The sequence below is a fragment of the Trichoplax adhaerens genome, genomic scaffold (genome assembly GCF_000150275.1).
Source record: "Trichoplax adhaerens TRIADscaffold_4 genomic scaffold, whole genome shotgun sequence".
Classification (NCBI taxonomy): Eukaryota; Metazoa; Placozoa; class Uniplacotomia; order Trichoplacea; family Trichoplacidae; genus Trichoplax; species Trichoplax adhaerens.
In genome coordinates, this window is record NW_002060946.1 from 5,470,295 (window position 1) to 5,482,784 (window position 12,490).

The window sequence follows — 12,490 nt, forward strand, 5'->3', positions numbered from 1 at the left end:
AAAAATATCTTGTTCTAGTTGTCGTTAGCAAATATCGATATTGGAATCGATCATTGTCCGTTCTTACTAGATGATTAACATCAACATGAATTGAATTTTTGGATCGTCACCCCAGTGAGCAACTGGTCGTAAAATGCAGAACAATTACTCACTTTTCTTTACTGTTAGTAATGTAATCCCTGCTCCTATGCGTACGGCCAATCCATAGCAAGCTTTCAATACAAGCACCGTCAACGGTGGTGCAACAGTACTGTACGTAAAATACAGAATACGATTAGCCAGGGTATTATACAGTACGTTAGGTTTCTATCTACAGTAATATAAAAAAGAGACTTGATTACTGTTGTATCCTCATTGAAAGAGATATACTATACAGGACAGGGCTGCTAATCGGTCTTCATTCATGATTAATTCAAGTTCATGCTCCTTTTACACTATGTTCATAGATTGACTGGCGTCGATAGACAATGTCAATATCATAATACAATCAATCCAAGTAATGTAGTTTGTGTAAGTGGGCTACTATACTGTTCAATGCTAATGATGAAATGCAATAAAATGGCTGAGATTCGATTACGTAAGAACGATCTACAGTACAGTAGGTCTGACCAACGCTAAAAATAGAGTACCGTAGACTACAGTACTATATACTGTGCATTACAGTACAGTATACTGTACTATACTGTCGAGCATACGGTACACTACTGTCGAGAGACATCTTTGCGGTACTTTATTCTGTACTGACAACGTTGAACGTCCCCTTTGAAAGGTAACTTGGAGACAAAACACGGTTGTACTACTGTACCGTACTGTACACTGCACAATGGTGCTTGACATACAGTACAGTACAGTACAGTACTGTACAGTACTGTACACTGTACAGTACATGTACTGTACAGTATTATACTGTACCGTACTCTGTACTCTACTGGACTCTACCATACTGTAGACTTGGTCCGGCCTTCTATCTGTACCGTATAACATCCATCCTTCTAGCGCGCTGGCAGCTTTTACTGTATGTATAGTACTGCGGTTGTTACGGCACAACATTGGCTTGAAAACGTTGAACAGGAGGAATCTGTTTGTGAAGAAAATTGTTTTCAACTAGCTGCATTCAACAAGGTAAGCAACATAAATATTCCTGTATTCCATTCTTTTAAAATAATCATCAATCATACAACCTACATTTTATAATGTTCCATTCAAAATTATCCTTGTCTTTCCACACTCAATGTTATCGGGTAAGTCGATCATTTTCATTGCCATTTCTCATTTCTCCTACACCGTTCTTGATGATGGCTAAAACTACAGTCATCAACTCGTAAAACACCGTGGCACAGTACGGCTCAATCATTGGTACACTAGGATTGTTGATGTACTGTATGGTCTGTAGTATCGTACTCTAGTCTACTCGACTTGCTATACTGTACAGTCTACAGGAGACGCAGTGGATGATGTTCATAGGAGCCGAATATATCAATGGCCAACTGTTAGTGTACTATAAGAACACCGTCGGCTGATTCAGTGACACACATCGGAATGGCGTACTTCTTACGGCTAATTTGAACCTAGAATAGAATATAATGTAATCGTCAAATGGATGATATCAATCAAGGCTTGATATCTTTCGTATTCTTGCACGCTCATCAATCTTTATGACGACTATCATGTCTTCATTATACTGTATTCAGAATAGAAAGAAAGAAAGAAAGAAAAACTACAAACGATGGTTCGTGCAATCTTTCAATGAGAATCCCATGAGTAAAGCCAACCCATATTCGACTGTAGAATATACAGTACTGTATATACACTCATTCTCAAGGATACCTACTGTATTGTACTATGTATCATAGCAAAGACGGAGGGTAGAAACACTCCAAAGTAATGTTTCATTTAGAAGAGTTTTTTCGACAGCGCAATAGTCATTCCTGATGGAAATTCTAGTCCATATTTTCTATGCCTTTACTCGATGATATCTTTCTTACGCCACAAAAAAAAAAAAAAACACTCCAATTTTGACTGCCTTATCGATAAATTCTATTCTTATATACATGCTCGTCAATATTAAGGTAGTTCTAGTACTACACATGGGTCGATGTTGGTTTACATATATTGTAAATAGATGACTGTACGCGTATGTACAGTAGAGTTAAGAGATTTACCGTTGTGTCAAAGGGAAGGTATCGCAAATTCGCAACGAAATTGGAAAGCCCTTCTGTCACTCTCTAGTTCACATCGACTGACATATTTATTATTAGAATGCCCGATATTCCATATCCATACGACTATAATATATACTTTACGTACGTATAATGATCAAGGACTTCCAGTACTGTATTATTGATGAAATTTTTCTACCAGTTATCATTCTCAACAAGTCAACTGCAACTTTCTCGCTTTCCTCTAAACATGGAAACGTCATTTCTGTCTCCCCTTAGCCCTTTCTTAGTAACACTAACTGATACACAGTACTGTATGTAGAAATTTTCCGTCATGAATTGAACGACGAGTCTCAATATCCACATGGAAATACTTCATGTTTTATAACTGAGATTCGATGAAAAAATTTAAAGAATTATTTTTACTGTCAATTCAACATAGTTATACCGTTGTCTATCATTACATGGACAGAATGGATCAATTAAACCATTTTACTACACACTGATAAATATTTAGACTATTTTATCATTGGTTTATTTTCATGATTTACACGCGCAATTTTTCAACGGTCATGTTTCAATGTACTTCATAAAATGCTTGACGCATACAATGTTGAAGGTTGAGCCTACGGATTTGCTACAACAAAACTGTACTGTATTTTCTTCTTTTTCCTTGGCAATCATGTGATATCGAAATGTCAAGGCATGGAATTTGTAAATTGAAATGAAATCACTCATCCTATTATACAGGCTTGCGAAAGATGGCCATGGAGGGTTGAAATTTTTGATGGGAATTAATAATTGATTAAATTGGATGAAATATGTTTTTGTTGTATACTTTTCTCAAGGCCATTTTAATAACTTGCTTCTTGACGCGATTACATGATAGCCTGATTGGGCGTGCTTTGTATGAGACACACTATCACCGCCATTCTGAGGTGCAATCAGACTTTGGACGTGCGGACCACTGCCATCTAAAAATTGTCGTTTCCGTCAAATCCTGACTTGTATTGTACAAGTGTACTGTACACTGTACCATACAGTACAGCACAGGACGGTCAAGGTCTTGTTGAAAGATCTTCTTGGTATAGTACTGTAGTAGAAAGCAAATTCGGGACTCGATCGATTAGATTACGTCATATGCAATCATACGGGCGCCGCTACGGTGTGATTGCTATAATATAGTAGAGTGGTCACTATACCATGGTGCTTTTCAATTTTTATCAAATTTCACAAGCTGAAGATATCACTAGCAATTCCAAAACTGTCCTATGACTAGGACTACGATTGATTATACTGTAGATATGCGTACGTCAGCTTATTGGTATACAATAACAACCGGTAGAATGTAAAAAGGATGCTTTTGGTCACGTAGGGTATTGCGAACTTTGAACTAGATGCATGATGATAACCTCTTCTTATACCATGCCAGTCAAATCCAATCAGTTTCGTAGTCATGAGGTGTGATGGGGGTAAGCGGGGACCGTAAGTAAATAATGATCACCTGATGGTGTATGCTATACTAATCCCTTTGAAATGCTCAAGTAGCTTCATATGTTGAAATTATAATCATCATTTGCAACTGTGAATACGATACTCTGAAATGACTTGATACAACTCATTTATACTGGAGTAAATACTATACAGTACTCTAACAATATCCGAGAATTAATTGATCGACTGCCTGAGCATGAAATGAACTCCAACACTTCATCACACCACATTGATATTATTTTAACATCTTAATTCTTCAACTGATTGACGTATATTGTAGTTTAATGGATTCCAGTTCTTGATGATAGTTTTGCTAATCGAACAATCATCACTTAGCTATGATTATTGTAGTGGTTACCTGTATATTCCATGAAATAGACAGTGCTGTACAATGTACATGTAAATTTGAAATTGACCTTACGTGAATCTTCTTCCCGGACTCTTGAACATAGTCTACTCTTGGATATGTGATAATTCTAATGTTCTATGCATGTAAATGGAATAGATGATGATAAATGCCTTCAGAAAACAATCTGTTAACATTAAGTCTACTTTCTTCATTTAGAAAGTGTGAAACGACCGTGACGTCAACTTATGTAGAACTATATATTATGGTAATGTGCTGAAATTTTCGACACTCTCTACGTACGTACGTCATATTGAAGTTGATATCAAAAAATAAAATATGTCATCCGCTCTGGCTGAACACAACGGGAATAATGGTAATAAACATTTTTTGTTTATATTCTAAATCTCTAGATAAATTAAAGTATGATACGACATTACTTATATATCTTATATATATATTTACTTAATTGCAACGTTAGCGATATAATACTTTTACATTGCTTCCTAGTTGCTATTACAGGATTGTGTCAAATTTTGATTAGGCATGGCATGATATCATATTATTCATCTTTAGGTGTCAGCGCGGACGATGTTAATACGGAAGTTTCATCGGCTGTATCTGCAACGACCGATAGGTTGGAATTAGTAATGATGGAAAGTTTTGATTGATGAGTTAATAATTTTTATCTAATTTTACTGCTTTATTACAGAGGAGGACTTTGCCAATTGGAAGTAAATGGTAATGCTAATGATTGATATTGATTTTAGTTTTATCTAAAACACAGTAAAATGATTGATTTTTAAATTGATAAATTTGTTCGTTCCGTTTAAATACATCTTGTTATTATTTAACAATAGTTTCTTCCGCGAAGTTAAAAGAAGTTGGTGGTATTTTTGGTGAGATTGCTGCTGCACTGATTACAACCTCTTCCATTGTGATACTAAATGATATGATATTCGTAGTTGAAGTAGTCATATGAAATATTTTAATTTTGTTATATAACGATACGCTATTGTAAATATTATCTCCTTTCAACTAAATAGCCAAAGGAAACGCTTATGTTGAATTGACCATTGATAGTCATCAGCCACCTTTAAAAACCGAAGTTGGTAAAAAGACATGGACCCCAAGTTGGAATGAGCACTTTACTGTGTAAGTAGCACTAGTAGGTAGAAATCAACGGAAAGCATTATACTGTATAATAACCCCCTTCGATTTGCGTAATAAGACAGATAAACTATCTTTCTTAATATGCATTTGATCAGTAATTTGACTAAATAAACGTTTTCCAGATTGGTCACTTTAAATAGTGTACTGGAATTTAAAGTTTTCAATCATAATGTACTGAAGTCTAATGTACTGCTTGGCCAAAATTCCATCAAGTTGGCAGATATATTACGCGAAAATAACGGAAAATGTAAGTAGTTTATAAACAATAGTCTTAGTGAACGTAAGTATCAGAATAACGACGATTTTACATCTTTATATATTATTTCTAGTGAAAGACTGCGGATTAAAATTGGATTTAAGAACTGAGAAAAATGGAACTCGCTTACCTGCTGGCGATCTTTATATTAAGCTTAATGGGATAGATCTTACAACATCTGAATTAAATAATGGTATACAATCAAATTCTACTACACCAACGAATGGATCTGATAATAGATCAGGAACGGACTCACCTGCAAGTCCTATTGCAGCTCAATCGCCAAATTCTAACCCTACGCAACAAGCAACCGCGCGTCCAACTACACCGGTACCACCTACTAGTAACCGACCTCCTCCTCCTCCGCCTAACCAAAATAATACTGCAGGTATCACTGGTAGCATACCAAATCAAAGCTCTACTGCCACTAATGAAGGTAGTCAGCTCTATGGGTCGCAAACTTTTGTTTACATTCTACAAATTATTAATTGAATGCTGTGTGCTAGTTAAGCTTTATCAATTGTAATTATTTACTTTTGTTTAATCTCCATCTTGACTAGGTGGCAACTCAGATAGCCAAGTAGCCTTGCCGGATGGGTACGGTGATAATGTTAATTCCGAATTTTATTTCAGTATGTGCTCTTAATTTATTATGTATAATTACTGTTGAAAGGTGGGAAGAAAGAACAGATCCCTATGGTAGACACTATTACGTCGATCATAACACAAGAACTACAACTTGGGAAAGACCTGAACCTTTACCATCAGGGTTAGTGCATATGACATTAAATTTTATTTACGCAGTGTAATATATTATATGCACCTCATATTTCTTATATGAATTTTTTAATGCTTCAAAATTAATTTTGAAATATGTAGGTGGGAACGTCGCCATGATCAGTACAATCGACCATACTATGTAGATCATAATACGAGAACTACAACATGGCATCGCCCAACTTCAGAATCTATAAGAACCTTTCAACAGTGGCAGGAAAGACGCCAACAAAATCAAGATGTGCGAAGACAAAATTATCAGCAAAGATACCTAATTCCTGTTAGTAAACCTCTTATACTTGGTACTGTATCTGCACTTATTAATATGTAGTTGTTGTCAAAATGACATTATAGAGCTCTGGAATACAAGTTGTTGGAAGAGATCTTCCTCCTGGATGGGGTTAGTAATTGAATGAATTCCTTCTGGATATTTTTTGACTGAAAATTTAATGATCATTTGTCTCTAGAGAGAAGAATTGATCATAATGGTCGTGTGTATTTCGTTGATCATAATACTAAGACAACTCAATGGGAAGACCCTAGAACTTTAGCGTAAGTAATAAAATTATGCCTTTGCTATAGTATCCTCGTTCAAGCCTTTGTTAAATTACATCATACTTCTATATGTAAATAGTCCGCTTCCTCCGTCCTGGGAAAAAAAAGTTACAGATCAGGGAATCGTGTATTTTATCGATCATAGCACGAAAACTACAACATACACCGGTAAAGACCAACCATTCAATAAAAGTTAATATATAGCTGAATGATTGTTATTAAATTGAATTTTCTTTTGCAATGTAGATCCTCGCACTGGAGCACCAAGGTACCTAAAGTGGTGTAACTTTATATCTTGTTTTCGAACTTACGATTAAGTGCTGATAAATTGCATTATAATATCATATATTCCTAATATAGTTTTATGCTAACGTTAATTATTCTGTTATCAGCTTTTCTTCGTATCAAGGTAATTTCGATTGGCGATTGGCAGGTTTTAGGCAAATGTGCCAAGTAAGTGTTAATCTTTATCTATTATTTACTTCACAGTATACTCTTTGAACATGATTAAGTGAAGTAATCTAGACTAATGTGGAGTACTGTTACACCTCTATAGGACAGCGCTCTGCCAGGACATACTAAAATCGCTATTTCAAGAAATACTATTTTTGAAGATTCTTACAATGCTGTAAGAGATCGTTATAGGATCTTATTACTTTTGATAATTTTACTCTTAATAGTTAGTGTTTTAATGAAGTATGATAGTTAGCAGCTTGCAGTACTGATTCTAGATTTATTGAAATTTCTGTATAGATTATTTCGTTAAAACCTTATGACCTCAGGAAACGGTTATACATAATGTTTAAAGGGGAAGATGGCCTTGACTATGGCGGTTTAGCAAGGTTATTTAGAAATTTATTTGCAAGTTTTTTTAGGCTTCTATTTATCTGAGATGGCATTGTTAACATTCAATCGATAGGGAATGGTTTTTCCAACTATCACACGAAATGTTAAATCCGATGTATTGTTTATTTGAGTACGCTAATCAAAATAATTACAGCTTACAAATAAATGCAGGTATGTTATTATTTCGTAGCCGTTCGATTTGCAAATTTAAAATTAATCGATCATTATATATAATACAGCATCTAGTGTCAACCCTGATCATTTGAAATACTTCAAATTTGTTGGAAGAGTTATTGCTATGGTATGTGACAATGATTTCCTTGAAGTAGTGAGATAATACCCTAAGGCTATATATAGCATTAAATGCGGAGGTCTAACGAATTTTCTTGTATGTATGCGATAGGCTCTGTATCATGGCAAATTCATAGATAACGGCTTCACGTTACCATTCTACAAGCGTTTACTAAATCGTGGTGTTTCGATAAACGATTTAGAACAAGTAGATCCGGAATTTTACAACTCTTTAAACTGGATTAAGTTAGCGATTATATATTATCGATTCTGTTTCTTATAAATTATGAGGGCAATGATTAATTACTAATGTCACCAATACCATTGATAGGGATAACAATATAGACGAATGCGACATGGAAATGTTTTTTACGGCGGATATGGAAATTTTTGGAGAGATTAAAACCTATGAATTAAAAACTGGAGGCTCAGATATTAAAGTTACTGATGAAAACAAAGAAGAATACATAAAGTAAAAGCTGCTATTCTTTAGGTTAACTTTTGCTAGCTCATAGAGCTAATACTATATTATTATTGCATAGTTTAATGAGCCATTGGCGTTTTACGAGAGGAGTGGAAGACCAAACAAAGGCTTTTATGGAAGGTTTTTATGAGGTGGTACCTTTGCGCTGGTTGGAATTCTTCAACGAGAAAGAATTAGAAGTAATTTAATAATTTTTATTTGATCAGATGTTGCATTGTTCAATAGTAGCAATCCGCTTAATCAAGTTTTTATGTGTTATATTTGCAGATGATGTTATGTGGCATGCAAGAAATCGATGTTGATGATTGGCAGCAGAATACTGTTTATAAACATTATACTAAGAATAGTAAGCAGGTTATGTGGTTCTGGCAGGTATGATTAAAGTTTATGTGATAGTGCTATTCTGCACACTGCATTTATTGCGTATAGTATGGCAATGCTTAGATGTACTAATTAAGATTGAAAATACCATAGTTTGTCAGGGATAGGAAGAATGAGCAAAGAATCCGGTTGTTGCAATTCATTACGGGTACCTGCCGTGTACCAATTGGCGGATTTAGCCATTTAATGGGTACATCAAGTTTCTTCTTTCACTATGCGTCTTTGCAACGATTGTAATTATTTTTTTTTGTTACTCACCAACTACGTTAGGGAGTAATGGTCCGCAGAAATTTTGCATTGAAAAAGTTGGTAAAGAGTCTTGGTTACCGAGGAGTCATACATGGTATTGCTTATAGTGTTGTAATCTAATAACGAAGCTTAATTATCAATGGATGTTATACTAGATTCAAGTACGATCAAAACCATCAAAAAGTACTACTTTATCTGACTAAATGTCATCTTTATTAATTTTACAGCTTCAATCGTCTCGATTTGCCTCCGTATAAAAGTTATGATCAACTAGTTGAAAAATTAAATTTCGCTATTGAAGAAACAGAAGGATTTGGAAATGAGTAGACTGATTGGGCTATTTCTGGAGAAAACTTCAGACTATATATATAGCTATTATTTACAAAATTAAAACAATTTTATTTCATCTGTAGTTACTGCTCATACTTTTTATTTCTTTTATTCATAGCTGTACTTTTGGTAATTTTTTATTAGTGTTTTAGCAGCAACTGCTTTCAAGCATATATGAGAGTCAATTTAGTGCTGAAGTTATTTCTATACGATTTAGCACATAGTATACCGTTAATGTAAGTAATATCGTATCAAAGCCAAGTCCGTGACTATGTAAGATGCAGTATTCAACTTGAAATATGCAAATACTAAATTTCTGATAATCTCTCTGATACAAAATTTAATTTGTTAACATTGACAGAGCAGCAAGGCATTTATAATGTTGCGCCTGCAAATTTTCATTTACTATGATTAATTCGCAATTCTAAATGTGTCTAAGCTTTTAGCATACGAATTAACTATGTAATTCTTGAGTATAGTTACAGTTATTCTATTATTCAGTAATATCAATATCGTTTAATGAGCTTGTCACTAATTATGACAATTTATTGGTATGGAGCAATTATAATATGGTTACGTGCATTGTGTATAATAAATATTTGTTTCCAATGCAGTAATTATGAAATTTACATTGGTGGGTGTGTGATTAAATCTATCAAGTTTAGATAGAAATAAGTACAGCAAGAGATTTATGTGATGCTAAAATTTGCCTATGTGTCACAGCGCATAACTTTATCGATTATGATCATTGTTAACTTCTTATACAATGACAGTGTGGCTTAATGAGGTATGATTAAGCCTCTCACATTTTATGCACAGAAAAATGCCTGGGATACTAGCTTTAGCGCAACCAAGATATGAGGGTGTTGACGTAATTTAGGTATGATGTTTTCTCTATGAATTTGCATCACTCATGTGGTGATAGCGTAATCCTGCGACTCTGTTTATCTTCAATCAAATAATTTACTAAGCAGAAATATAGTTAAGTTATGCTAGTGTTTCCGATTGTAACGCTAAATTCACTAATGCAACACTATAAACGCAGTACTTTGCGATTTTGTAGAGATGAGTGTTGTTAGACGAATTAATATAAAGGTAGCCACCTGTATCGGTATTATGTTCATTATATTAGCCGACTTCAACCTTATCTTTAATTCTACGCATAAATAAGTTATATCGTAATTATTTGTTAATACTCTTATTGTAATTCTACACTCATATCAGCACAGTAGGGTATGAAGTTTTGTAAACTGTGACATGTATCTTATCAGAATAATTAATTTATAGAGCGTATTTACGTATAAGGCTAATTTTAGTATTGTATCATTCACGGTAAATAGTTATAGATTATAATATCCTTCGATATCAAGGGAATTCAACTTTTGTTCGAACTCATGATGCATAGGAATTGCTCTAAAACGACTTAAAAATAGCTTAATTGCTTGGTACAATAGCCAAAAAATGAAAGATATTGGTTGTAAGATATAAGCATTATTCGGAGCTTGAGATATTTTCTTTTTCCATCTTCAAAAAGAACTTCAATATTAAATACCTATTGTAATCTATCCTTTAATAACTGAATGCTCAAACGGTGTTACATTATACATTACAGTCACACGATACAAATAATTGAATAACAACAACTTTTGAATTGAACGATATCTTGCTGATCTATAATTTAGATGAACGATAGGGTTGGTAGTCTATGCCTTTAGCAGCGGTAATTCGCATAACAGCTCCATTTTTTGTATCATCTTCCACTAATTGAATCATTCCACGAGCAACTTGATCAATGCTGTAATTGCACATTGTTAATTATTTAGGCAGCGTTTCATAAAGTTCATTACTTTAATGCATTGTAGCTATTAGAGTATCGAACAGAGTGCAAGTAGACAGATATCGCAACAATACTAACAATAGTCGAAAAAGAAACACTTGGATGATTCCGAGATATAAATTACCTAATTATTATAGCTTTCATTTTTCTGGCTTCCTCATGTTGATTTGCATTTACCAGAGAATCAATGGAAGCTTCAAACAAACTAGTTGGCGCGAATGATGGGCATATAGCATTGACCCGTATACCATCAGATTCATAACATGTCTTGAATGATCATAATAGAAGCCAGGCCAGACCGTTAGCATATGAATACTACGACTCATATTCGTAGTAGTATAAACAAATTTTAATCAAACTTACATCTAAACTTCGTGAGAAGCCTACTACACCAAACTTGCTAGCGCAATAAACAGGGCCACTTGGCATTGGAAGTATGCCTTTTATCAGAGTAAAAATTATTATTGCAAGTTAATTACGCATTCTATATAAAGAAATGGCCCACAAGCAACTATAGTAATCAATATAGATTTTATAATGACATGTCTATGAAGTATCAAAAAGGATACAGTCTTACAGGGTGTATATCATAGGAACATTGAGTAAAAGAAAATTTAAGAGTATATGCCTATTACCTCCCATAGATGCTGTGTTAATTATAATGCCACCACGACCGCCGTTTTTAGTAGACATTGCTTCCATTGCTAATTTAGTACCACGAATGACACTATTCTAGAGCATTTTTTATAACAATATAACAGCGTTATCTCAATGAGAGAAGTTAATTTAAGTCTCTTAACCAGTAATCTTATTATCGCAGCATACCGATACCGGTTAGCTGTTTTACCGCACATTTTACTAGATTTATTGTCATAGTATAAAAACGAATAGAATTACTATATTATACTGTAGTATAATACTCGTGTTATACGCGTATATTTTCTAATATGAAAGTAGTAAAGAAATAGCAAATGAATCATGTCTAAATAACAATTTAGCAATACTAACTGTATGCTAAAGTAATAGCAAGGAAATGCAAGTACTAACCAGGTTAATGTTTAATACTTTCTCCCACTGCTCCATTTCCGGAACTCCAGCATTATTGCATAGGATGTCAACATTACCGAAAGTTGACTTTGTGTAGTTGATTAAGTCTGTTAAAAGTAATGGAAAACTTAGCGTAAGGATAAAAGATTATATTCCAATGTAGTAAATGCGATATTGCTCAACTTAGTTGATGTTAAAGCTTCAAGTTAAATTACATTAGTAATGAATATAAAAAAAACTTATTGAAGTTGTAAGATTACTTTGA

General features: G+C 34.0%; 2 protein-coding genes across 2 annotated transcripts in view; one reads left to right on the forward strand and one right to left on the reverse strand.

Annotated features, from left to right (window-relative positions):
* Positions 1-6,036: 6,036 nt before the first annotated feature.
* TRIADDRAFT_23972 (uncharacterized protein) lies at positions 6,037-9,338 on the forward strand (the record flags this gene model as incomplete). The annotated part of the gene is made up of 18 exons (XM_002111571.1): positions 6,037-6,197; positions 6,308-6,485; positions 6,560-6,605; positions 6,673-6,757; positions 6,840-6,928; positions 7,007-7,040; positions 7,153-7,213; positions 7,317-7,388; positions 7,514-7,602; positions 7,680-7,777; positions 7,846-7,907; positions 8,010-8,143; positions 8,229-8,369; positions 8,440-8,560; positions 8,649-8,753; positions 8,856-8,952; positions 9,033-9,105; positions 9,239-9,338. 18 exons carry the CDS (start codon positions 6,037-6,039, stop codon positions 9,336-9,338), a joined length of 1,746 nt encoding a protein of 581 aa, XP_002111607.1.
* A 1,674-nt stretch (positions 9,339-11,012) lies between these two features.
* The window catches only part of TRIADDRAFT_55815 (uncharacterized protein), a gene marked incomplete at both ends in the record, with an annotated part of 14,383 nt that continues 12,905 nt past the window's right edge, over positions 11,013-12,490 (reverse strand). The window contains 5 exons of the mRNA XM_002112074.1: positions 11,013-11,136; positions 11,303-11,445; positions 11,542-11,618; positions 11,814-11,910; positions 12,226-12,332. Of these exons, the coding sequence (XP_002112110.1) occupies positions 11,013-11,136; positions 11,303-11,445; positions 11,542-11,618; positions 11,814-11,910; positions 12,226-12,332 (548 nt within the window). The remainder of the gene's footprint in view (positions 11,137-11,302; positions 11,446-11,541; positions 11,619-11,813; positions 11,911-12,225; positions 12,333-12,490) is intronic.